Raw genomic sequence first — 27,726 nt, 5'->3', positions numbered from 1 at the left:
CTAGAAGTACTGATTGGACGAACCGTCTTGGCCTCCTCCAGAGGTCCCAGCATCACAGAAGCTGGACTTCAGTCCATTCAGTTCACTCCAAGAGGTCCTGGATACTGCAAAGGCTGTGGACCTTGATACTATTCCAGCAATAGTCCTGAAGACTTGTGCTAATAATTTGCCCCTCCCCTAGCTAAGCTGTTCCAGTACAGCTACAACCCTGGAATCTACCTAACAATATAGAAAAGTTGCCCGGGTATGTCCTGTAGATGCAAAGCAGAACAAATCCCACCTAGTCAATGACCACCCAGTCGATCTAATTGAGAGATATTTTGTGATCAACCTGTTCGGAGATTAAGGGGAGGCGATGACCCAGTGGTATTATCAATCCTGAGGCCCAGGTAATGTCCTGGAGACCCAGGTTCAAATACTGCCACAGTAGATGGTGGGAACTTGAATTCAATAAAAAAAAAAAATCTGGAATCAAGAGTCTAATAATAACCATGAATCTGTTGTTGATTGTTAGAAAAACCCATCTGGTTCACTAATGTCCTGTGGGGAAGGAATCTGCAATCCTTGCCTGGTCTAGCCTACATGTGATCCCAGACTTGCAGCAATGTGGTTGACTGTTTTAACTGTCCTTTGAGCAATTAGGGATGGGCAGTAAATGCTGGCCTAGCCAGTGATGCTGTCATCCTGTAAATGAATTTTTTTGAAAAAATTATGTTGCACAAATCTGGAGCTGGTGGGACTTAAACTAGGCATCTTGACCCAGAGGTAGGGACACTACCACTGCGCAACAAGAGCCCCACCTCAGTGTACTGTCCTGGGCCCAACCATCTTCAACCACTTCTTCATTGACCTTCCCTCCATTATAAAATCAGAAGTGGGGAAGTGCAAATAACAGTGCACAATGCTGAACACCATTTGTGATTCTTCAGATACTGAAGCAGTCTGTGTCCAAATGCAGCAAGACCTGGATGGATTTGAGCTAACAAATAGCAAGTAATGTTTTCACCACACAAGTACCAAGCAATGCCTTCTCCAACAAGAGAGAATCTAACCATTGGCCCTTGACATTGAGTGGCATTACATTACTGGAACCCCACCCACACAATCAGCACCTTAGGCCTTTCTGTTGACCAGAAGTGGAACTGGACCAGCCATATAAGTACCGCAACAACAAGAGCAGATCAGGGGCTAAGAATCTTGCAATGATACCACACCTGCCATCTACCAGAGCCGGTCTACCATCTACATGGCACAAGTCATGAATGCAGTGGATTACTCCCCACATGTCTGGATGAGTACAGCTTCAACAACAACCAATAATTTTGAGACTATCTTGTAAAAAGTAGCCTCCTTGTTTGGAACCTCATCCACTCTTTCTGCCACTGATGCACAAAAACAGCAGTGTGTACCATCTACAAGATGTACTGCAGAAATTCAACAAGACACCTTCAACAGCACTCTACACACCCATAGCCACTTCCATCTAGAAAGACAAAGGCAGCAAGTACATGGGAGCAACATAATCTACATCTTCGCCTCCAAGTCACTCCACGTCCTGATATGGAAATATATCACAGTTCCTTCAGAATCATACAGCACAGAAACAGACCCTTTGGTCCAACCTGTCCATGCCAACCAGGTTTCCTGAGCTAAACTAGTCCCACTTGCCTGCGTTTGGCCCACATCCCTCTAAACCTTTCCTGTTCATGCACCTGCCCAAATGTCTTTGTAAATGTGTAAGTGGACCTGCATCTACCACTTCCTCTGGCAGTTCATTCTACGTACAAACAGCCCTCTCTGTGCCCCTCAGGTATGTTTTAAATCTTTCTCCTCTTACCTTAAAAATATGCCCTCTAGTTTTGAACTCTCACACCCTCGGGAAAAGACCTTTTTATAAACCTCTATAAGGTCACCTCTCAAATTCCTTTGTTCCATTGGAAAAAGGACCCAGCCTAACCAGTCTGTCCTTTTTGACTCCAACCCTCCACATCCTGGTAAATCTTTTCTCAAGTTTAATAATATTCTTCCTATAGCAGGGCGACCAGAACTGTACACAGTACTCCAAAAGTGGCCTCACCAACATCCTGTAAAACCTCAACATAACATTCCAACTCCTAGATGTTGTTGAGTCAAAATCCTGGAACTCCCTCCTTGATGGCATTATGGGTGCACCTATATCAAATAAGTGCTACAGTTCAAGAAGGCAGCTCATCACCACTTTTAAGAGAAACCAGGGATGGAAGTAAATGCTGGCCAATTTGGCAAAGCCCACATCCCATTAACTTATAAATCTGATTGGGAATGATCCTTGACTAACGCAGTGTCTAAGATTAGAGATTTCTCCTGGCAAGTAACATCCTGTCTATTTCTGTGGAAAACATTTTAACTGCTTCATGTCTTGGAGTGCAGCTTTGTAAACCGTACCACAGCAAATGGTTGAGAATGGTTCAGGGCTGGTCTGAGAGGACAGATGGCAGTGCTTTTTTTTTTGGAGTGGATAGCTAAAAGGATTTTGACAAAGAATGACATCATAATATGAATGTGTGTGTGTATATAGCAATGACTCGGATTTGGGTAGGCAGAGCATAACTGCTAAATTAGCAGATGGATGTTGGGAAGATATTTCCATTACTAGGAGAGACTAGGACCTGAGGGCACAGCTTCAAAGTAAAGGGAAGACCCTTTTAAAAAGGAGATGGGGGAGAAATATCTTTAGCCAGAGAGTGGTGAATCAATGGAATTCATTGCCATAGAAGGTTGTGGAGGCCAGGTCATTGAGTATATTTAAGACCGGTTCTTGATTGTCAAGGGATCTAAGGTTACGGGGAGAAAGCAGGAAAATGGGTTGAGAAACTTATCAGCCATGATTGAATGGCAGAGCAGCATGGCCTAATTTCTGCTCCTATGTCTTAATGCAATTCTAAAATGAATAAATGAGTGTAGCAACTTTCAAGAAGACATCGATTGGCAAAATGGGCAAATGTGTGGCAGATGAAGTTTAACATCAGAGTGTGAACTGACTTGTTTTGTTAGGGTGAAAGAGTAGAGACCTTGTAAATTAAATGATAGGCTCTGCCTCTCCTTTAAAATTGTGTGTACAAATGCTTTTTAAACAGCAGGACAAGTTTAGAATGCTGTTCAGAGGTCTTCTGAATTCTTGACTTCATACATTCATGAACAGAGTGCAACAAGGATTGGACTAAACTGTTCACTATTGTGAATTTGACATTGGCTACAGTACTGTGACCAAGCCAGAGCACTATCCATCAGGAAGGATGTTGAAGCATTGGAGAGGGTACAGAAGAGACTTACAAGGATGGTTCCAAAGGAGAGGGACTTCGGTTTTGTGAAAAAAGCTGCGATTATTCCCATTAAAGCAGAAAAGATTCAAGGCTATTTGTTAGCGATGCTGAACATTTTGAATGAGTTTGATACAATAAAGATAAATCGCTTGAGTGGCACGAAGATCAGTGCCATTGGGTGCAAATTTTAATATAGATGAAGAAGATAGGTGACATGAGAGCCAAAAACATTATGCAGCAAGTTATGATCTGCATGAAAAGCTGGTGGAACCAGATTTAATAATACATTTTAATAGGGAAGTGGCGACATAGTTGAAAAGGAATGTAAAATACAAGTTCCTTTGGAAAGTGCAAGAGTGTGAAACCAATGCGGTAGCTCTTTCAAAAGCCTGGAATCAGTGTGATGGTCTAAGTTACTCCTATGTTTGAGTTCTGATTCCATAATTAGTGTTGCATTCTGACTCTTGTTAGGGACCAGACCAAGGCCCCTTCAAATATATTAAGGAGATAAGCTAGACCCAGCTTTTATCTTGTCTTGTTTAAAGACCAGTGTAAGGTGCTATGTTCCAGATGTAATTCGTTTAGTTACATTTGTCAGCTTTAAGCAAAACACACTTATTCTACAGTTGAGAAACAGCAACAAAAGAAAGAAGAATTGGTATAACTTGAATTCTATTGGAAAATTTAACATGAATGGATTAAGTTACTAAACAGCAACTGTTCCAAATAACTTCCCTAAAATACACACTTGGAGAAGGCAGATTCAGTAAAATATGCAATATGTTTCATATGCAATGTTTCTTTATTCCAGGAGGAAAGAACACCAATAAAAAATTCTGGCAGAGAGAGAAAACTCTGAGTTCAGAAAACAGACAGAAGTGTTTTGCTGTAACAGGGATTGATACATGGCAGCTTCAAAACCCCAACAGCTACTGAAAGCTAAACTAAAACCCTGATTTTGTTGGAGCCTGAGTCCAACTATTCACACTGCTATTGTTCCAATGTTTAAAAAAAACCTAAGGCCTCTCAAGCGGTTTACTTTATTGGTTTGGAACAGACCGCTCAGTAACTGTCTCAACCTCTCCTCAGTTTTTAAAGAAGGACAAAATACACATCTTAAAGCCATAATATCATCACAGTCTTTAATATATTTTATTATGAAGCCTTTTGATGTGGAATTAGGTTCTGATCATTTGAAGTAGGGTTTTCCTTTGCATAAGAAAGAAAGCATGTAGGAGTAGTCCATTCAGCCTATCAAGATTATGGCTGCATGTCCAGACCTCGACAACTCTTTTATGCCATCTTATCGTAGTCATGAACTCCCAGGTATTTGAAAAATCTATCTGCCATCACCTCATTAAACACTTCCAGTCCACAACTCTGAAGTAACAAATTCCAAATATTTATTACCCTGCAGAACATAATAACTAGTGTTAGTGATAGACAATTCATCCCCTCGACCTGCTCCACTATTCAATACGATCATAGCTGATCTCACCTCTGCCTCAACTCCACTTTCCTGCCTGTTCTTGTTAACCCTTCAACACGATACTATTCGAAAGTCTGCCTCTCTCCTCTTCAAATTTACTCAATGTCTCACCATCCACTGTATGCTGGGATAGTGAACTCCACAGATTCACAATTCTTTTCGAAGTAATTTCCACTCATCTGTTTTAAATTTGCTACCCATTATCCTAAAACTATGACTTCTCGTTCTAGATTGCCCCACAAAAGGAAGCATCCTCTCTACATCTGCTTTGTCAATCTCTTTAGCATCTACGTACCTCAGTTAGATCTCCTCTCTTTCTTCTGAATCCAGAGAGTATTGGCCTAAACTGCTCAATCTCTCATGACAAACCCCTCATCTTTGGAAGCAATCTAATGAATCTATTCTGAATTGCATTCGGTGCAATTATATCCGTCCTTGAGGGCATCAGAACTGTACACAGTACTGCAGGTGTGGAGTCATGAATGCCTTGTACACTTGTAGCAACACATCCCTGTTTTTATACTGTATTCCTTTGGCAATTAGTGCCAAACTCTCTCTGCCTTCTTTATGACTTCCTGTATCACATACTAGTTTTTTGCAATTCACGCACGACATTCAGATTCTTCTGTACTGAAGCACACTGAAGTTTCTCTCCTTTAGATAGCAAGTTGCCTTTCTATTCTTCTGAATGAAATGCATAATTCTTCACTTATCCAAGTTAATCTCCATCAGCCACATTTTGGCCCATTCACCTCATCTATCAATATCCATTTGTAAATTTCTTATTTCTTCATTGCAACTTATTTTCCTTCCTGTTGTAGTGTCATCTGCAAATTTGGCCAATGTACCTTCTATCAGTGCACCCAAGTCAATAATATAGATTGTTAAAAGTTGGGACATCATAGTACATATGTCACCTTTCCATTTCTATCTTCTCATCCAGAAAAAGACATATTTACCGTCACTTGCTGGTTTCTGTTGTTTGGCCAATCTTCTATTACCTGTAACCATACATGCTGTTACCTTGTGTATTAACCTCTTGTGTGGCACCTTGTCACATGCCTTCTGGAAATCCAGACATGCTACATCTATAGGACCACCTTAACCACTTTGCTTGTTGCATCTTTGAAAAACTCTAGCAAATTACTTGAAGAAGGTTTGTCCTTCATAAAACCATGCTCATTCTGGATTGTGCTTTGACTTTCCAAATGTTGTGTTATTACTTTGGTAATGGATTCTAATAATTTCCTAATGACTCCAGTTAAACTAACTGGTCTATAGTTTCCAACTTTCCGTTTTAAATTAGAAGTCACTCCTTCAGGGCAGAAATGAGGGGAATTCTTTTCCAAGGGTTCTTGAACTTTGGAACTCTGCCTCAGAAGGCAGTGGAGTTGAGTGTCATTGTATGTTTTTCAAGATATATTCTTGTTAGGCAAGGATATCAAAGATTACATTATACAGATCAGCCAAGATCTTATTGAATGGTAGAACAGTCTAAAGAGTGAATTAGCCTACATCTGCTAATTTGTATTTATGTTTGGAATTGTTTTTGTTTTTGGCATTGCACCCACCCAGGCAAGTGAAAAACATCCAGTGACATGATGATTTATGCCTTGAAGATGAGGGGCAGGCTTTGGGGACTCAGGAGTTATCATGACAATGCCCAATCTTTAACATACTCTTTTAGGCAAAATATTTATCTAGTTTGTCCAGTTTTGTTTCTGTTCATTGATAAGCCCCCAAGATACTCATAATATGTGATTCAGTGATGGTTATGGTCATTCAATGTCAATGGACAGTGGTTAGATTCTCTCATGTTCAAGGTGGTCAGTGCCTGGCAATTATGTGGCACAGCTGTTATTTGTCACTCATCATCCCAAGTCTGGATGTTGTCCAGATCTTGCTGCATTTGATCTGGGCACAGACTGATCCTGTATCTAAGGAGTCATGAATGGACCTGAGTGCATCCATGATTTGTACCATATGATGGAGGGAAGATCATTGATGAAGCAACTGAAGACGTTTATGTTTTGACACTATGAAGAACTCAAGCAATGATATCCTGCGACTTTGATTGCCCTGCAGCAGCCACAATCAACTTTAGCATGTCCTTAACACTACATTGAGGTTTAAACCTAGATTATTTACTCCAAAGTCTTGAAGAACTGGTGAGTAGGATTGTATTCAATCACTGTAGCACAGATTGCTCTGATTACTGCCAATAGGTTTGCACAAGTCAATTTAAAGTTAATTCTCTGAGCTTAGAATGCATTTCTTCACTAAAGGCATTGCGATTCTTTGTGCACTGGGTGTATTGAGATGTTGAGTGTGTTTAAGGTGAGCATTAATTTTTTTTTTTAAGTATTGAGGAATTTGGGTATAATGGTAGAAGGTAGAAATGAATTACATCAACAATGATTTGGTTGAATGACCAACCAGACCTATATATGAAAATGGCCTGCTTCCCATATTTCTCGTATTTTGGGTGAAACTGCATCTGCATAAACCTCTGTTTACTTGCTATATTTTTCCATGTTTGGGTCTGCTGTGGACTGTTTGTTAACTGCAGAATATTTCTAATTCATTTGTGAGAGGTGTGTGTTGCTCACTGGGCTAGGATTTATTGCCCACCCCTAGGTGCCCTTGAAATGTTTGTTGACTGTTTAGAATGGGAGGGGAAATTGGCCAAGATTTTGCTCGTGGGACTGTGTACAGGTGAAGACGAGTTGATTGCCAGTTTTCTGCTGGTCTCGGCTAAAGCACAGCTACTTGGGTAATGTGATAGACGGCTGTTGGCAGTTGTCATGAGAATCAATATCTTGGAGAAATGGAGAGTGAAAATCACCACATGATGCAGCAAACAAAGTTTTAAACTTCATTATCTGGTTGTGGGAGTTCATCTCTATATATCCTGTATATGGTTAATATGACGTAGCATATTGAAAGGAACAGGTAGCTTTGAACATATAGTTCCTAATACTTTTCTCTGGCATTTTCCATATATTCTGAATGAATGTACAACAAACCTAAGAGTAGTAATGAATAATGATCAGTTGACAAGTCCATTATCATTGTATCATGCTGCCACCAGGACATTAGAAGATACACTAGATTAACCTTTTTTTTTTTTGGACTAGTATTTCACATATTTTCCAAAGTAGTTCAATATGATTCTATTGAGTCAAACGCTGAATAATTTACAGACAGTGGAGTTTTGAATACTCTCGTTAGTTGTCAAGGATTTAATTTCTTTACACTCTTCTCTTTCCTTGTTCAGTATCATCAATGGGTTTGCATTGCCTTTGAAAGAAGAGCATAAAATGTTCCTGATCAGAGTATTACTGCCCCTGCACAAAGTGAAAAGTCTGAGTGTCTACCACCCACAGGTAAGGAATATTTGACCTGTTCCTGAAAAATCAGTCCTGCAAAAATGCTTTAATGTGAGAAGATGACCCTAAAGACTGATTTGTGACTTGGAGTTGATCTGGGGACAGGCTTTGGAAGTGTTGGACCTCTACACCTGGGAGTACTGGCGAGGTTCTTTTTGAACAAAGTGAATTTGGGTACCTGAACACTGAATGTGGGGATTCAACAGGCTTTCATTTCTACAACCAAAACTACAGTGTAAAAGGAGTATTGACCTTCATTACCAGTGTGTAGTTAACAGATTGCAAACATTAATTGACCATAGCCCAAAGTGTGCTATACTCCGTGTTTTCCCTAGAGTTGAAGAACTGAGCATATTTACCTTCTAGCTGCTTTGAGATTCTGAAGGAATTTCTTCACCTGGTTTAACACCCCTCAACTTTGTGTTGTTCCTTATTAAATAGCAGTGTTTTGCAAGTTGTTTCCTCCATGTACGTGTCGCTGAAGGTTGTGTTCTGCTTTTATTTCCTCTTATTAAGTCAACTGAAGGCAGGAAAAAGTGCAAGAGCAGCACCAGGCAATGACCATTACCATTGTCACTTGATGTTAATCGCATTATTATCATTAAATCGCTCACCATCAAAACCATTGCCCATAAACTGAACTGGGCCAGCAATATTATTTCAACTGATGGAAGGATGCACTGCTAATCAAACTCCAATGGTCGCTAAGTTGCATCGCTCATTTTAATGTTTTGATACAGTCACCAACATGGCAAATTGTTTGTTTATAATTTGGTACTGTTATCCAGATTAAATTACTTTTATTAGATTTCTTGTCTGAACTCAAAGCAACTTGCAATTATCAACTAGCTGAGTGGGCACCATGGCTAGCAAGGAACAGGTTGGAAACGGCCCCTTCAGCCCATGCTGTATTACTCTGACTCCATCCATTTATCATAAGATACAGCTAATGCTTAGATACTCATCACTTTTGCCACTTGTTTTGAAGGTATAACTCAGAATTGGAACTGCATCTCTTCTTAATCAGAAAACACACAACACGAAAGACAATAAAGACTCTAGGGATTCCCCTCTGCCTGCTTGCCTCTCTCTCCCTTGCGCTCGTTCTCGCTCCCTCTTCACTGCATGTGGAGACAAAGTCGCACATTAACGTTGAGATATCACTCCATCCAGTTGTGTGGTACTATCACCTTGCTAAATGGAATAGCCTTTGAGCAGACCTAGTAATTCACTGTTTATCCCTGCAGCACTGTGGGATTATCGTCCGAGAACATATTTGGACTTGCTTCAGTTGGTGATAAACCTTTGGAATTCTGTACCATGTAATTCTGTGAAACCAAAGTCACTGAATATCTTTTAAGAAACAGATTCTAAACATGAAAGGCATTGAAGGGCAGGAGGAATGTGCGGGAGAGTGATGTTAAAGAGTGAATCAGCCCTGATTGTATTAAATGATAGAGCAGGCCTGACCAGCTCCTTTTCTTAAATAGTTTGCATGTTCTTGTTTAAAATGCTCCCATGCAGTGCCTTAAGATATTTTGCTACATTAAAAACTTTGTTTACATGTGAGCTATTGCTAGGTTTGAATCCAGTTACCAGAAGTGCAAGACCAACAATCTTAATGTCTGCACCACCAAGCCTTCAAATTGTTTATTGTGGACTTCACTCAGGAGCTGTGTCATATGTATATTTAATGCCCTCCTGCCTGTCTTTGCAGCTGGCCTACTGTGTGGTGCAGTTCCTTGAGAAAGACAGCAGCCTTACAGAGCCAGTGAGTACAAAATTCTATCTTCAAAGCCTTGCATAACTGTTCTGGAACATACATCTATTCTTTGGTCACTTTTTTTTCACCGTGTCCCTATATTGGGTGATTTTTGTCTTGTATGCTCAATTCAAAATGTGCCTGAATCTCCATTTTGTTTCCTGCTAAGGATGATAGGGTTCTGCTGGCAATAGAAAGCAAAACTTTGGCTGTTATTCATGCTCACTGCTGTTTTTGAGTCCTCCACATGCAGCCCCTTCCCCATGTGTGCCCACACTCATTCACTGCCTCTCTGTACATGCCCACCTTCTGCCTCTATCTCTGCTCATAGAGACCAATTTCTTGAGCATGTTCTCTGTATCTTAGGCTTCTCATTAATAATTAAGCTCGGTTAGATTTCATATTGGGGAGTGAAAGTTCTTTTGTCTCCTGTAATTTTGCTGCTGTTAATTGTGGTTCTGCAATCCATCTTGTCAAGACGGGAAGGATTTATTTTTAAATGTCTGATTTTGAACATGGCACTCACTGGGTCAAAGATCTGACTCAATCAGAAGCACCAGTGACCACAATAGTTCTGACTACGGGAGCTTGGCTACTAATGGTAAGTTCCTGTTGATATAGTTCTGACTGTGGGATGCACTACTTTCTAATCTTGATTACAAATTCATTCAAATACATTGTTAACTTTGCTTCTTGAAATCACCCTTTTGAATTGAATTTCCTGAACCAAATATGCTCACTGTGCCTGATTGGGGAGAAGTGGTTTTCAGGTTTTCTTTTTGTTCTCACAATGACTGACTTGATAGTCACATGAATCGTTTTTGGAAATATATTCAAGTATGTTCTGTAATGTTTGGGAGAGAGGAATGTTGAACTCATTTAGTTCTGGATCTTGTGACTGCCCCATCAGCTGCATAATCCTGTTGCCAAACCACCTGCCGTGCATTTGCTGCACACACTTCTCGCACGTTTCTAGTCTATTGCCTCTAAAATGCAAAGCTGGCTTATATCCGCCTTGTCTTTACCTCAGGTCATTGTAGGTTTGCTCAAGTTCTGGCCAAAAACACACAGTCCAAAGGAAGTGATGTTTCTGAATGAACTGGAGGAAATTCTCGATGTCATCGAACCTTCGGAATTTGTGAAAGTAATGGAGCCATTGTTCCGACAGCTTGCCAAATGTGTCTCCAGTCCACACTTTCAGGTAATCCCAGCAGTCAGCTATTCCCAGCAATGCTTCTGCTGTGAAATGTGGGAGTTTTTTAAGAACCATTGAGTAATAGGGATGTGTAGCATAGAAACTGACCCATCAGTCCAACTTGTCCATGCTGACCAGATATCCTATATTAATCTAGTCCCATTTGCCAGCTTTTGGTCCATATCATTCTGAACCGTTCCTATTCATCTATCCATCCAGATGCCTTTTAAATGTTGTAATTGTACCAGCCTCCACCACTTCCTCTGGCATCACATTCCATACATGCACCGCCCTCTATGAAAATGTTGTCCCTTAGGTCCCTTTTATCTATCCCCCCCTCACCTTAAACCTATGCCCTCTACTTTTAGATTCTCCTACCCTAGGGAAAAGACCTTGGCTATTCACCCTATCCATTCCCCTCATGATTTTATAAACCTCTATAAGGTTATCCTTCAGCCTCCAAAGCTCCAGGGAAAATATCCCCAGCCTATTTCAGCCTCCCCCCACAGATCAAACCCTCTAACCCTGGCAACATCTTTGTAAATCTTTTATGAACCCTTCCAAGTTTAACAAGATCTTTCCTATAGCAGGGAGACCAGAATTGAATGCAGAAGAATGCAGGACAGGCACATTCCTGTGAAAATGAAGGACAGGAATGGCCGGATTCGGGGAACTTTGGATGACAGGGAAAATTATCAGCTTAGTCAAAAACACAGAAGCATACCTAAGGTCTAGGCAACTAAAAATAGATGAAGTCCTTAAAGAATAGAGAGAAAGTAGGAAGAAGCTCAACTGGGGAGTTAGGAAGACTGAAAGGGTTTATGAAATGTTCTTGGCCAGCCATGTTAAGGAGAATCCCAAGGCATTTTATGCATATTAGGAGCAAGAGGGTAGCTAAGGAAAGAGTAGGCCCACTCAAGGATAATGGACAGAGGTTATGTGTAGAGCGAGATGAAATGTGTGAGATCCTTAATGAGCACTTTACAATGATATTCTTCAAAGGGATGGACATGAGGGATGTTGAGGTCAGGGAAAGGTGTGTGAATAATCTTGGGCAGGTCAACATAATGAAGGAGGAAGTGTTTGGTGTCTCTTGAAGTACATTAAGGTAGACGAGTTCCCAGGGCCAGATGGGATCTATCCCAGGATACTGTGGAGGCAAAGGAAGAAATAGCTGGGGCCTTAACGGATATCTTTGCATTCTCTTTGGCCTCAGTCGAGGTTCCAGAGGACTGGAGAGTGGTCAATGTTGTCTCTTTGTTTAAGAAGGGAAACGGATAATCCAGGTAATTACAGGCCAGTGAACCCGATGTCTGTGGTGGAGAAGCTGTTGGAGAAGATACCAACAGCCAGGATTTGTTCACATTTAGAAGTGAGTGGACTTGTTAGTGATAGGCAGCATGGGTTTGTGCAGGGACGGTCATGTCTCACCAACTTGATTTGAGTTTTTTGAGGAGGTGACAAGAATGATAGATGAGGAAAGGGCAGGTGGATATTGTCTACATGGACTTGAGTAAGGTATTTGGCAAGATACCTCATGGCAGGCTGATCCAGGGTGAGTTGGCTCAATGACAGAGTAGTGGTGGAACGGTGCTTTTCAGAATGGTGATCAATTCTGCAGGGATCAGTGCTGGAACCTTTGTTGTTTGTATACATAAGTGAGCTGAAGGAAAATGTAGGTAAGTTAGTAATTTTGCAGATGACACCAAAATTGACCGAGTTGCAGATAGTGAGGAGGATTTTCAAAGGGTGCAGCGAGATATGGATAGATTGCAGATTTGGCCAGAGAAATGCCAGATGGAGTTTAATCTGGACAAATGCGAGGTGATGCATTTTGGAAGATCAAATTCAGGTGCAAATTATACGATAAATGGCAGAACCCTTAAGAGCATTGACATACAGACGGATCTGGGCATACAGGTCCACAGATTCCTGAAAACGTTACATTGGTGGATAGCTTATCACGAAGACGTACAGCATGCTAGTTTGATCAGTGATAACGCGGCCAAGATCCTCCCTATAATGTTCCCTGATCATGCCTTAATATTATCATGCCTGATCATCCAACTTAGTATCCAGTTCCTACTTTCTTCTAATCCCTTTTGAACCCTTTAGGCCAGAGCATCAAATATAAAAGTTGGCAAGTTATGTTACAGTTTTACAAAACTTTAATTAGGCCACATTGTATGCCATTCTGGTTGCCACTCTACCAGAGGGACATAGATGCAAAGTAAAATAGCCAATTTTTTGATTTCCTCACTAGTATTGGGTTACTTGTATGTTCTGCTTTCTTCCCACCAGCCTGTCCTTTTCATTGTTGCTATGAAAATAGACATTGATCTGAAGAGCATGGCTGTGATCTAGAGTACAGTGTGTGGTTGGTTATTAGACTGATCCTTAGATGATACTGAATCTTTTCTGTCTTTATCCATCGTTGCCATTTTTCTATTCATCCATGGGAGCGTCGCTGGTTAGGCCAACATTTTCTGACCATCCCTAGACGCTTTTGAGATGTGGTGAACTGTCAGATCAAACCACTATAGCAGACCCACAGCAGTGCTGGAGAGGAAGTTGCAGGATTTTGAAACGGCGATACTGATGTAATGCAATATAGTTCCAAGTCAAGATGGTGAATGGCTCGAAGGAGAACTTGTAGGTGGTGGTGTTCCCATGTATCTGATGCCTTTGTCCTGGAAGTGATTACAGGTTTGAAAGGTGTTATCTAAGAACTTGACCTTTGTTTGGCTAAAATGCTTGATTTGGAATTGCACTAATCTGTTTGTTGAATAAAGCCATGTAAGTGGCCCATTGTATAATAAATGTCTGTGAAGTAAGTACTTTTAATGTACTGATGTTAGTTGTCCTGTTTCAGGTGGCAGAGCGTGCTCTCTATTATTGGAACAATGAGTATATCATGAGTTTGATCAGTGATAACGCGGCCAAGATCCTCCCTATAATGTTCCCTGCTCTCTACAAAAACTCTAAAAGTCATTGGAACAAGTAAGTCTGTCTTCAATTCCCGGTTTTGCAGCTGATTCTATAACTTAAATAGGAGAAAATAGGAGCAGGAGTAGGCCTTTTGATCCTGCCTTGCCAGTCAATATTGATCATGCCTTAATATTATCATGCCTGATCATCCAACTTAGTATCCGGTTCCTACTTTCTTCTAATCCCTTTTGAATCCTTTAAGCCTAAAAACTATGTCTAACTCCTTGAAAACATTCAGTGTATTGGTCTTGACCACTTTCTGTGGCAGAGAATTCCATAACTCATCACTCTCTGACTGAAGAAATCATGTCAGTCTTAAATGACTCCCTATCTTGAGACTGTGACCCCTGGTTCTGGACCCCACCCATCCCCAGCTATCGGGAACATTTGTTCCTGCATTTCCTCTGTCTCGGCCCATTAGAATTTTGTAGGTTTTTGTGAGATAACCCCCCACCTCCTTTCTTAAGTCCAGTGAATATATTCCTAACCAATCCAGTCTCTTCATAGCGACAAAAAATACTACAGATGCTGGAATCCAAGGTAGACAAACAGGAGGCTGAAGCTAGTCCTGAAGAAGGGTAATACCCGAAACGTTGACTGCTCTTTTCCTCCAGATGCTGCCTGGCTTGCTGTGTTCTTCCAGCCTCCTGTTTGTCTACCAGTCTCTTCATACAGGAATTGTTGTACTCTCTCCATAGCCAGAACATTCATCTTCAGGTAAGGAGATCAAAACTGCGCACAGTACCCTATTTTGGTCTCCCAAATTCCCTATGCAATTGCAGCAAGACATCCCTGCTTCTGGACTAGAATCCTCTTGCTGTGAAGGCCGGCATACCATTTCCCACCTGCTGTATGTGCATGCTTACTTTCAGCAATTGGTGTACAAGAACACCCAGGTTTTATTGCACGTCCTCATTTTCAAATCTATCACCATTCAGATAATCCACCTTCTCCTGTCTTTGCTACCAAAGTAGGTAACCTCACACTTATTGACATTATACTTCATCTGCCATGCATGTGCCCACTCACTCAACTTGTTAAATCACACTGAAGCATGTCTGCTTTCTCCTCACAGCTCACCCTCCCACCCAGGCTTGTGTTTTCTGCAAACTTGGAGATATTACATTTGGTTCCCTCATCCAGATCATTAATACATATTGTGAATAGCTGGGGTCCAAGCTCTGATCCCTGCAGATCCCCACTAGTCACTGCCTACCACTTGGAAAAAGACCCATTTCTTCATGCTGTTTTGTTCCTGTCTGCCAACCAGTTCTTTATCCGTGTCAGTACATTATTGCCAATCTTGTGTGCTTTTATTTCACATCTTGGAATTTCTTCAGCCAGTGAGTGGTGAATCTGAAGAACTGATTGCCATACAATATTGTCTAGGCCAAGTCATTGAGTGTGTTTAAGACAGAGATACGTGGAGTTGTTGGTTCTCCAAGCTGACTTGTTTTCGTCAAACGTTTCATCCCCCTTCTAGCCTCCGTTAAAGTGTTGACGTTCTGTTCCATTCTGAATTTATATGGTCCAGTCGGTTATGATGGGTAGCTCTGTTTCCGGTTTTGCTTTAGAAGCCTGTTTTTGAACCACTGGTACCATATTCAAACATGTTGAAATAGATCCCATCTACACACCACTAAGGAGTAAAACCAGAATCAGAGCTACCCATCATAACAGACCGGACCATACAAATTCAGAACGGAACAAAACAATGAAGGCTAGACAGCACTGAAAATGCCACCTAGAAGTCGGGGGGGGGGGGGGTGAAACATTTGCACGAAAACCAGTCAGCTTGGCGAACCAGCCAACAATTTGAGCTACAAACCAAGCTACAGATCTTCGCTAAAACATTAAAGTGTTAGGTTCTTGATTACTAAGGGGATTAAGGGTTATGGGGAGAAGGCAGGAAAATGGGGTTGAGAAATATCAATCAAGATTAAATGGCAGAGCAGACTCGATGGGCCAAATGACCTAATTCTGCTTCTAAATCTTATGGTCTCTCATGGGACCTTATCAAAATGCTTCAGAGAGTCTAAATCAGCCACATACACTAGATTCCCCCGTATCAACTTTATTAGTTACACCCTCAAAAAAAAAATTCCAGTAAATTTGTCAAGCATAGTTTATTTCCCTTTCCCCTTGCCCTTCTATACATCTTTTATAATTGTCTCCAAATTTTCGTCACTCCTGAGTTCAAGCAAACCAGTCTATAATTCACCGTTTTCTTCCTACTGTTTTTTTCAAACTGTGGGGTTACATTAGCAATCCTCTAATCTGTAGGAACTATTCCAGTCTGTAGAAATTTGAAAGATGACCACTGATGGGTCCACTATGTCTTGGGACACTTGTGGGCGATAATGTGGGAAGTTTTTCAGGAAGATATCTGACTTAGGCATGCTTGGTTCACCCATTGAAGAGTCCTGATAGTAGGTGTGGGACTGGGAGATTGAATTGCTTTGTAGGGTGAGAGTAACTGTTGCTCTAATTCTTCAGAGTCTACTTCTGAATTCATTAGTATAAAACAAAGAACTGGAGATCTGAAACTCAGTAGGGCAGGCAGCATCAGTGGAGAGATAAAAGCATTAAAGTTTCAAATCCAGGTGCCCCATCTTCAAAACTGATCTCTCCACCCCAGGTGCAGACCTGACTTTCTCCTCCAATTTCTATTCTTGTTTGGTTCTGAATTCATTAGTGTGGGCTTTGGAAAATGTTTGGAGGTTTAGTAACTGAGTAGAGTAGCTGGTTGTTATTTTCTGTGACATTCTGGTAAATTGTGTAGTAAATGGCTTATCCCTGGTCAACATTATCAATGGTTAGAATCTTTGTGAAATGTAGAGAAATGGACACTGATTAGAATTAATTTGAATGAAACCTGTAACAAGCTGTCCTAATGTTAAAATGCCTTTTTTTTTTTAGGACAATCCATGGATTAATTTACAATGCATTGAAGCTATTTATGGAGATGAATCAGAAGCTTTTTGATGATTGCACTCAACAGTACAAAGCAGAGAAGCAAAAGTAAGAAAATTCCACAGGTTTCAATGCGTTGCTGTGCACGGGAGGAAGAAGGGATTGACATTGATACCAGTACAAGAAAAGAAGGAACTGTACCATTGGGGGACAGTCTTTAGTGAACCACACTGGGACCAGTGTCCTGATGTGTCATATGTGTAAGACTAAGCAAAGTGCTTTATGCTAAAGAGTGAAGTGATGGTTCAAGTGTGGAAAGGTTTGGAAAGCTAAAAAGAAAGAACAAGGCAATAGTGCAAGGTGGCAAACTGTCATTCTATCCAAAACGTTATAGAAAGAACATTGTGTTCAGTTGAATGAATGCGCCAGAAAGCATGGTCAGAATAGAGCACTGAAAGAGTTCCGATGAAGGGAGATTTAGAAATTCAAAGATAAGTTGATGCAATAGAAAACTATGTGTTAATGTGTGTAAAGGCAAGCTGAGTGGAACTGGAAGGAACAGAGTTTAACAGTAATAGTGCATCAAAAAGTCATATCCATGAAGGAATAGTGGTTTAAAACCTCATCTCAATACGTGAGGCACATCTGAAAAAACAGATAACTGAGCATCACAGATAAATTGTTTAGACCTAACTGCCAACACAGACATGGTATCAAAGGTTGGGAAATAACTGTTCCAGGGTAACATCACATTTTGTACAGTCAGGCAGAATAGAATGGAGATGGGATAGCTCTTATAATAAAAGCTGACATAATGACATGAGATCATGAGGAATATGAGTAGGATTGGGCTATTTAGCTCATTTGAGATTGCTCTGCCATTCAATAGGATCACATCTAATTGTGAGTTTTTAACTCTACTTTCCTGCCAGTCCCAATAACGCTTGACTCTGTGCGGATCAAAAACCTCGAATATAGACAGCTTTGACTATTGTCTGGGGAAGAGATTTCCACAGATCCATAGCCCTGTGAGAAGAAATTTCTTTTCACCTATGTCTTCTAGTTCGAGTCTCTCCCACAAGGGAAAACATCCTTTTCGCGTCCACTCAGTCAGGTCTTCTCAAACTCCTACAAGTTTCAGTGAGAATGCCTCTCATTCTCCTAACTTCCAACCATCCAATCTTTGCTCAACCCTTAAGTAAAATCCCACGAATCATTTGAATGAACATTATTTGAACTGCTTCTAATGCAATTACTTTGCTTCTTAAATCAGAAGACCAAAACTGTACTGCAGGTGTCTACCAATATCCTGTATACTGCAGTAAAACATTTCTTTTATATCCCATATTCCTTGTGCATTCCTAAGCACTTGCTGTATCTGTGTACAACTCAGATCCCTCTGTACCACTGAGTTCTGAAGTTTCTCCCAATTTTAATAATGTGCCGCTTTTAAAAAATACTTTCAAAGTGTACAGTTTCACATTTTCCTTCATTATATGCCATCTGCAAATTTTTGACTACTCACTTAACCAATCTACATCTCTTTTTAGACTCTTTATGACCTCTTCACAATTTGCTTTCCTACCTGCATGGCTGGATACCACACAATGTGCCTTTGGCCAGTGGGGGACCCACTTCTTTTCTGTGGAGAAATTTGAGCTTTACGTTGGTAGAAAGGAAGCTGTAGATTTGCTTACCAGTCATGGACATAAATTCTTCCAGTTGATTCTCCACAGGAGACCAAGCAACAGAAGGTTGTAAACTCAGACCAAAATATAGTCTTCCCAGCTTCCTTCGTGGATGAGACTTGAGACTCGGAGTAAGGTGAGGCTGGATGGCCTGTACTTTAATGCTGGCAGTGTTACAGTCAAGACATTTATTCAGGGCATGGTTTGACATATGGAATTACGTTATTGCCGTTAGAGACATGGTTGAGGGAGGGACAGGACTAGCAACTCAACATTCCAGGTTATAGGATCTTCAGATGAGATGGGAGGGTGCAAAAGAGAAAGTGGTGCTGTATTATTTCTTGAATTGTGTTCAGGAGAGCTTCTTTATGTCAACACGTAGAAGGCCTAACATAGGATGGCGCACTGCTGGATCTAATTCCGGAGAATGAAGCTGGACAGATGCTTGTGGGGCAGTGGGAGAGCATTTCAGTGACAGCAACCACTGTGCAGTACAATTTAAATTTGTTGTGAAAAAGAAAAAAGATGGTCTGCAAAGAATAATGTTGGGTTGGGGGTAGGCATATTTTGTTTAAAATAAGACTGGATCTAGCTGAAGTAGATTGGAAATAGCTACTTATGGAATCTACAGCAGAACAGTGGGGAGCCTTCAGAATGGAAATGCAGAGTGTATAAGTACAACATCTTCCTTTTAGGGTGAAATCATACAACAGCAGGTTATATTCCACAGATTTATTTGAAAACACAAGGTTTCGGAGCCTTGCTCCTCCTCCAGCTTTTAGTGAGAGAGGTAGTATCAGACACAAAATTTATAAGAGAAAAATCAAAGGGTCACACCATTAATGAGGATGTACTAAACAAACCTAAGATGCTGTTAAATCTTTAATCAGTTACATGGTTTCAATTGACTAATATGTATCTGTAAATCCTCGAATTCCTTTTCAATTCACTGTCCTGAAGGATGCCCTCATAGGAACAGGATACGATGCTCAGCTCATCGATTGCCAGTTCTGACGTGTCACAGCGAAAAACCATAGTGACCTCCTCAGAGGGCAGACACGGGAGATGTCCGATATGGTACCCTCGTCATTCGGTACTTCCGGGAGCGGAGAAATGTTCTTCGCAGCCTTCAACACATTATTGAAGACGATGAGCACCTCGCCAAGATCTTCCCCACGCCTCCACTTCTCACCTTCAAACGACCACCAAACCTTAAACAGACCATTGTTCACAGCAAACTACCTAGCCTTCGGGGCAACATCGACCACAACACTACGCAACCCTTCCATGGCAACCTCTGCAAGACATGTCAGATCTTCATGGATACAACGTCACACATGGGAAAACCACCCACCGCGTACACGGCAGATACTCATGTGACTCGGCCAACGTTGTCTATCTCGTACACTGCAGGCAAGGATGCCCTGAGGCACGGTATATTGGCGAGACCATGCAGACACTGTGACAACGGATGAATGGACTCGCACAACAATCACCACGCAGGGATGTTCCCTCCCAGTGGGGAACACTTCAGCAGTCAACGACATTTGGCCTTGGATCTCCGGGTAAACGTACTCCAAGGCAGACTTCAGGATACACAACAAAGCAGAGTCGCCGAGCAGAGGCTGATAGCCAAGTTCGGTACCTACAAGGACGGCCTCAACCATGATCTTGAGTTCATTTCGCACTACAAGTGACCCCACCACACTATACACTCCCTCACATTCTTACAAACATGCGCACACACAAACATATGCATGCATACATACATGCACTCACTCTGTCTCAAACACGCACACTCTCACTCCCACACGTGAATCTATGGGGTGAATTTGTATTTGCAGATACATTCTATTTCGTTCAAAGAACACACAATTTATATACAGTTAGTCATTATGGCATTTTATAAATTCCTACGTTAGGAATAAAACCAGTCTCACTCCAAACCAAAACACAAACAGATTATAAGCAAGGCCTCACACCTAACATGCATTGTCAGACCTAAAATGTCACCTTTTCCTTACACTGATAAAACCTCTGGTTCTCTCAGGACAGTGACTTGAAAGGAATTTGGATTTACATATACGTATTAATCAATTAAACCCTTCTAACAGATTAAAGATTTAACAGCATCTTAATTTTGTTTAATACACCTCATTAGTAGTGTGATCCTTTAACTACCTCTCTCACTAACACCTGAAGGAGGAGTGAGGCTCCAAAAGCTTGTGTTTTCAAATAAACCTGTTGGACTATAACCTGGTGATGTGTGATTTCTGACCTTGTCCACCCTAATCCAACACTGGCACCTCCACATTAGGGTGAAATGTCGGAGCAATAAGCCCAGAGGACCCTGGATGTTGCGGAACATCCAAGACTGGATAAGAAGGAAAAGGAAGACATTTAGCTGGTGCAAATGGAGCAAATCAGGTGCCCTCGTGGGCTATGGAAAATGCGGGGACATCTTAGAAAGCAATTAAAAGCAGGAAGATGGGGCATGAGACAACATTGCCTGTTAATTTAGGGAGACTCCCAAGATTTTCTATAAGAATATTAAGGGAAGGAGGATACCTGGGGCCAAGGGAGCAGTCTATGGAGCCAGAGAACATTGGTAGGTTGTTAAATGAGTATGTCGCTTCTGTCTTCCTTTGGGAGAAAGTGGATATTGATGCAAAATTCAAGGAAAGGGACTAGGAATTTCTTGAGGAGCTCTCCTTCCTCCCTGGATTACCATTATCTATCACTTTATCTGCTGGTCTTTCTCTCCTCTGGGCTCCATCTCCATCCATTGCTTATTCCTTTGTCCTCACCCATTGTTTTCAGTGCATTTCCCACCTTTTCCTAGCTATTGTCCCTTCTGAAGAAGGGGGTCTCATTGGGTCTGAAATGTTAACTCTCCTTTTTCTCCATAGATGCTGCCAGACCTGCCTAGTTTCTCCACCAATTGCATTTTTGTTTCAGATTTTCACCTTTCATAGTTCCTTGTTTAATTTTACTCCAGAAACAGAAGGCTGTTGAAGTGATGAACTTAAAGAATGCACATAAATAATAAGTGAGCTAAGGTTGCATCTTGTATAAGGGCCTCAAGAAGAGGCATTAACTGAAGTGGTTCATATAAACGGTACGCACAGATGGTGCAAAGAGAAAGTTGATGTCATTGGGAAGTGATGGAAAACAGCAGGCAGTCTCAAAGATGGCTCTTCAGGGAGTATACATTTATAAAACTTCTTAGTTTTTCTAAAGGTATATTAAAATAAAGATGTAAAATGGATAAACAGAGCTGGCTCTGTTCCTGGTGCAAGTCTCTTTCACGTCCACTCCCGGCACTGCCCTTTGTCCCTGTCCCCTTCCGGGATCTGACCCCCAGCCCCTTTATGAGCAGTGCATGTGCAGATGATATCAATGCACACAGATGGAACAGTGTCACTGCTGCACGTTTCCCCTGTGGCTTGGTCTGTAGCGGCCAGCTGATGTCGCAGGCCACGTTTGCACATGCACATTGGGCATTCCACATAATCACTGAAAGAAAATAGCATTGAGTGACTGCAGAAAGCTGCCAAAAAGAAAACCAATGACAGCTGTTCCAGTTAAACAAAGAGCCTCAAAGTGGAGCCCAGAATTCTTTACCAAGGTTGGAGTATATGTAAGGTTATCGTTGAGGGTAAAAGGGTTGAATCTTTAGTTCTGGTACTTGTAATAAAACTGTTTCAAGTAGTTCTTGTAGAGTGCAGTATAGTTTGTGTATAATAAACTTTGTTCTTCTCTTAGAAATACATCAGCAACCTGTTGTATATGTGGTTGGTGTTTGACCACCACAGCAAACGAATTAAAATACTGGTCTATCAAGCCAAATTTCACTCGGGGATCAGACCTTTCAGTATTACCAAATTTGCAAGTCATTCTCAATCTCTTCAATTCTGCATACAAGAAACTCCACGCAGAATCATAGCATTTTGGGCCTTAGTCCACTCCTGCCCTCACCAATCTGTGAAAGTAGTTAGGAAAACCAGCAAGGATTTTTAAAAATTGAAAGCCTCCTTCCTTCACATCACCTATCTCACATATTTACGAACTGCCACACACCACTCGCCACGGGTTGCACTCCTGTTCACCAGGTTCAACTACCTCATCTACCTAAGAACTTGTGGTTGAGAATCAGCCAGAAAACCATTGTAGAAACTCTCATCCTTCCACCAACTGTACTGTACCTCTGTTTATTCATGTCCAGGAGCTTATGTTTCATGAACTGCTTAACCTTCTCTGGCACTTTAGTGATTTGGGCACAAACAGCCCCAGGTTTGCTTCCACTTCTAACCCTTTTATAATTGTACCATTTAGCATGTATTGTGTCTCATACATCTGTTTCTCTCTGGATTGACTTTCATTTGCCTTGGCTCCACTATTTCTATTAATATGTTTGTCTTGAACCTTTTTACAATTTTCTTCACTGTTTACTGCACTTGAAAGAGGCAAGTCATCAGCAAATTTCACAGCTGTTTACAACTTGTCCATCTTCTGTCCCACCTCTCCGCTCCTCCCACCTCACTGGCCAATCCTCACCACAGCCTACCTGCACTCACCTATCACCATCCCACCTACCTTCCCCAGCCCCACCCCTCCTCTCTCTATTTATTTCAGAGCTCCCTTCCCCCTCCCCCATTTCTGAAGAAGGGTCCCAACCCGAAATGTCAGCTGGCCTGCTGTATTCCTCCAGCTCCACATTTTGTTATCTCTGACTCCAGCACTGGCAGTTCTTACTATCTCTATTTACATGTGCATATGTGTTTATGATTTACTGGTCAGAGCGTGTTGCTGGAAGCTCTGTAATCTGAGAGAAATTAGTGTCACAATGTGTGTAGGTTGGAGGAATGATGACTAGCCTTTCTGGATAGGTAATCCAAGATTGTTTTGATTTTTTTTTGTGATTGGAGTACTTGCTGGTGTGTTTTGGAACCATGTGATGTAAGCACTTTCAATTTCGGGACAGTAAATATAACAACTGAGACTAAAACATTTTTAGTTAACACAGTGAAGATGGTAGTTATATGAGTAACATTTTGCCTAGGCTCATTGCAGCAGTTGCTTAAATTCTGCCTAGTGCTGGACTGACTAAACTCTGGTGCACCACAGGTTGATAACCCTTGGGAAACTCTTACTTTTCTATGTAATCAGCAGTAACTACTTTTAAAGTACAGGCCCTGTCCAGACTCAAGGTAGTTTGCCTTGAAGACAGTGCTGTGCACAGGACAGTGTGTGAAGAGAGGAAAAATTTTTCCATTTAACAAATGATACTGTTAACTTGTTAATGAAGACCACCTTGGGTGTGTTGGCATGGCAAGAATGACCACAGAATGGCACAAACATTGGTTATTTAGTTTACCCCAATTTAAATTTGTGCTTCTGAAGATTTTAAAAGAATTGGCCTCATTAGTGTGTCATTTAGAATTCAAGGTTCAGTCTCTGATGTAGCAGCATCAAAGCAATCCAAATAAGCATGAGCATGGGTTTGAACTTCATACATGTTCTAAAACTTCAAAGGAAGATGGTGGGCTTGGAAACTCTTGTTAAAGTTTTCATCCGTAGCAGAATCGTGATATCAATTTGTACTTTTAATTGTTACATTATCCTTTTAAAAAAATTAAGAGAGCATTGATCTGAGTGAATTATGGAATCGCCTGTTTTTGTCCTCTTAACATTACAGAATCCAACAACCATTTTTCTTTTTATATTTCAGGGAGAAATTCAAACTTAAGGAGCGTGAAGAGATATGGCAAAAGATCGAAAATCTGGCCCAACATAATCCTCAGGTATGTAACCGCTGGTCCTTAACTCCTCTTCCCTACCACCCCCTCAGTAAGTGAATAATCTGGGGGTGCTGAAGCGTTGTATCTGCAGGTGTTTCAGTGTGTGATTGGAGTAATTTTCTCATGAGGAACAGTGTAAGGTTAGTATCTGAAGTACAGAACAGTTTGTTTTAACCAGCACTCTCGATAAACTGGCAAAAATTTTATGTAGCTAAGATACCGGAGATTTACTGTATTACTGCAATGTCCAAGTAGTCAGTTGAGGATGCAAGTGAGAAGGCTCTCTGCTGGTAAGTTTTATTTAAGGCAAAGTTGCATTACTATCTAAGTGATTTATGCTGTAAGTAAAGTATAACAGTGATGTGTGTACCCCATGCATAGTGTTTTTATTACTTAGTATTTGTTTTTACATTGATTATATGGACCTCTTGATCAACCTGTACACTCTTGGTCCTATAGATGCCAGTTAATAAAAGATTTGCTGTACCATCACTAAAAAATTAGTATTGGACAAGCAAATGTCTAATCAGTTTGACATGATGGCGTGGAGAGTAGCGTTCAGTTCCTGAGTGTAGGGCTCGATCACTCATCAGTTCATGCGGTGGGTCTGGCTGCATCCCCACATGGTCCATCATTGTCTCAGTCACTATTTTTGTTTCCTTTGGTTGTTTTTTTTTGGTTCTGGGAGACCAGAGCCCTGCATATCTCCATCCCTGCTCAATCTCAAGTGGTGGCACTAGAAGACCAGCCAGGGCCCTGTCAGTCGACTCGGAGCCAGGACCCATCAATCATCCTCCAGCATTGGAGGAGGTGCAGAACCCATGCAGTGTCGCCATCTCTAACTCGTAAAGTGATGGCCCGCTGGAGGCAGCAGGTAAGGAGCACATTGCCAGGGTGATGTCAGACTGCAGCAACAGGAGGAGCACAAAAGTTGAAGCCTATGGAGAGGGAAAGATGAGCTTTTGGTGCTGTTTCAATTTTAGCAATATCAATTTAATATTAATTTATTCAGTATTTTACCATATGACAATTTATTTAGTAATTTATTCCTTCATCCAAGTTGGCGCCAGAACATGGCGACATTATACACTTTCACCCTATCTAGGCATAAGTGACAATATTAAATAAATCCAAATCTAATGGGGCTAAAGGCCGATAAGTCCCCTGTTCCTGATGGCTTGCATCCTAGGATCCTAAAAGAGGTAGCTACAGATATAGTGGATGCATTGCTTGTGATCCTTGATTCTGGAGGATTGGAAAACTGCTAATGTGACATAAAAACCAAAAGAACTGCGGATGCTGTAAATCAGGAACAAAAACAAAGTTGCTGGAAAAGCTCAGCAGGTCTGGCAGCATCTGTGGAGGAGAAAACAGAGTTACTGTTTTGAGTCCAGTGACCCTTCTTCAGAACTGAGTTCTGAGGAATGGTCACCGGACCCGAAACGTTAACTCTGTTTTCTCCTCCACAGATGCTGCCAGACCTGCTGAGCTTTTCCAGCAACTTTGCTAATGTGTCATCTCTATTCAAAATAGGAAACTTCTATCTAAAAGGGGTGCAGAGGGGAGGTAAAATGTGGATAAGTATGGGTTGATTAGCCTTATGTCTATTGTTGGAAATATGTTGGAATCGATAATTAAGGAAATAATAGCAGAATATTTGGACAATAATAACTTATTCAAGCAGAGTCATCATGGCTTTATGAAAGGGAAATTGTGTCTGACTAGAGGCAGAGTCGTACAGCATGGAAACAGGCCCTTCGGTCCAATCAGTCCATGCTGACTATAATCCCAAACTAAATTAGTCCCACCAGCCTACACTTGGCTCATATCCCTCCAAATATTTCTTATTCATGTACTTATCTAAATGTTTTTTAAACATGGTAACTGCACCTGCATCAACCACTTCCTCTGGAAGTTCATTCCACACAGCAACCACTCTGTGTAAAACAATTGCCCCTTATGTCTTTTATAAATCTTTCTCCTCTCACCGTAAAAATATGCCCCCTAGTCTTGAAATCCCCCATCCGAGGGGAAAATAACTTGCCATTCACCTCATCCAGACTCCTCATTATTTTACAAACCTCAATAAGGTCACCTGTCAAACTCCTATGCTTCAGTGAAAAAGGTCCCAGCCTATCCAGCTTCTGCTTATAACTCAAATCCTCCATTCCCGGCAACATCCTGGTAAATCTCTTCTGAACCCTTTCCCTGCTTAATATTTTTCCTCCTATAACAGGGAGACTAGAACTGGACAGTACTTCAGAAGAGGCCTCGCTAACGTCCTGTACAACCTCACATCCCTAACATCCCAATTCCTATACTCAAAGGTCGAAGTAATGAATGCAAATGTGCTAAATGCCTTCTTATCCACCCGATCTACATATGATGCAAATTTCAAAGAATTATGCACGTGAACCCCTAGGTCTGTCTGGTCTACAACACTACCCGAGTCCCAACATTTAATTGTATAAGTCTTGTCCTTGTTTGTTTTACCAAAATGTGATACCTCCTGTTGGGGTAGCATATTAGCATAGACAGAGTTGGGATAATGCAGACATTTTCAAAATAGTAACCTGTAACTAGTGCAGTGGCACAGGGATCGGTGCTGGAGTCCCGTTTTTACAATATACATTAATGACTTAGATTAGGTTGAGGGGGGATGACCTACTAGGGGAAAGCCATAGTGGCCATGGCTCAGAAGGGAATGGGGAATAGGAGAGTGATAGTGATAGGAGATTGGATGGTTAGGGGAACAGACAGGAGATTCTGTGGTCGCGAATGAGACTCCCGGATGGTATGTTGCCTCCCGGGTGCCAGGGTCAGGGATGTCTCAGATCAAGTTGACAGGATTCTTAGGACGGAGGGTGAGCAGCCAGAAGTCGTGGTACACATCGGTACCAATGACATAACTAGGAAAAGGGATGAGGACCTGCAAAGTGAATATAGGGAGTTAGGTTGGAAGCTAAAAGGCAGGACGAACAAAGTAGTAATCTCCGGATTACTACCGATGCGATGGGCTAGTGAGGCTAGGAATAGAGAGTGAGTGCAGCTGAACACATGGCTACAGAGCTGGTGTAGGAAGGAGGGCTGTGTGGATCATTGGGATACCTTCTGGGGAAGGTGGGAATTGTCCAAGAAGGACAGGTTGCACCTGAACTGGAGGGGCACCAATATCCTGGGCAGGAGGTTTGCTTGAGCT

The 27,726-nt window shown here is 41.4% G+C and overlaps 1 protein-coding gene across 1 annotated transcript in view; it reads left to right on the top strand.

The window, feature by feature from the left end:
* The first annotated feature begins 7,977 nt into the window (after positions 1-7,977).
* Positions 7,978-27,726, top strand: part of ppp2r5d (protein phosphatase 2, regulatory subunit B', delta) — a 38,905-nt gene continuing 19,156 nt past the window's right edge. Inside the window, exons 1-6 of the mRNA XM_048596740.1 lie at positions 7,978-8,177; positions 9,898-9,951; positions 10,973-11,143; positions 14,010-14,137; positions 17,045-17,146; positions 24,458-24,530. Coding sequence (XP_048452697.1) covers positions 8,112-8,177; positions 9,898-9,951; positions 10,973-11,143; positions 14,010-14,137; positions 17,045-17,146; positions 24,458-24,530 — 594 coding nt within the window. The 5' untranslated portion in view covers positions 7,978-8,111. The remainder of the gene's footprint in view (positions 8,178-9,897; positions 9,952-10,972; positions 11,144-14,009; positions 14,138-17,044; positions 17,147-24,457; positions 24,531-27,726) is intronic.

This window comes from Rhincodon typus, chromosome 5 (genome assembly GCF_021869965.1).
Source record: "Rhincodon typus isolate 14 chromosome 5, sRhiTyp1.1, whole genome shotgun sequence".
Lineage (NCBI taxonomy): Eukaryota > Metazoa > Chordata > Chondrichthyes > Orectolobiformes > Rhincodontidae > Rhincodon > Rhincodon typus.
This window is presented reverse-complemented; position numbering and strand designations above follow the sequence as displayed.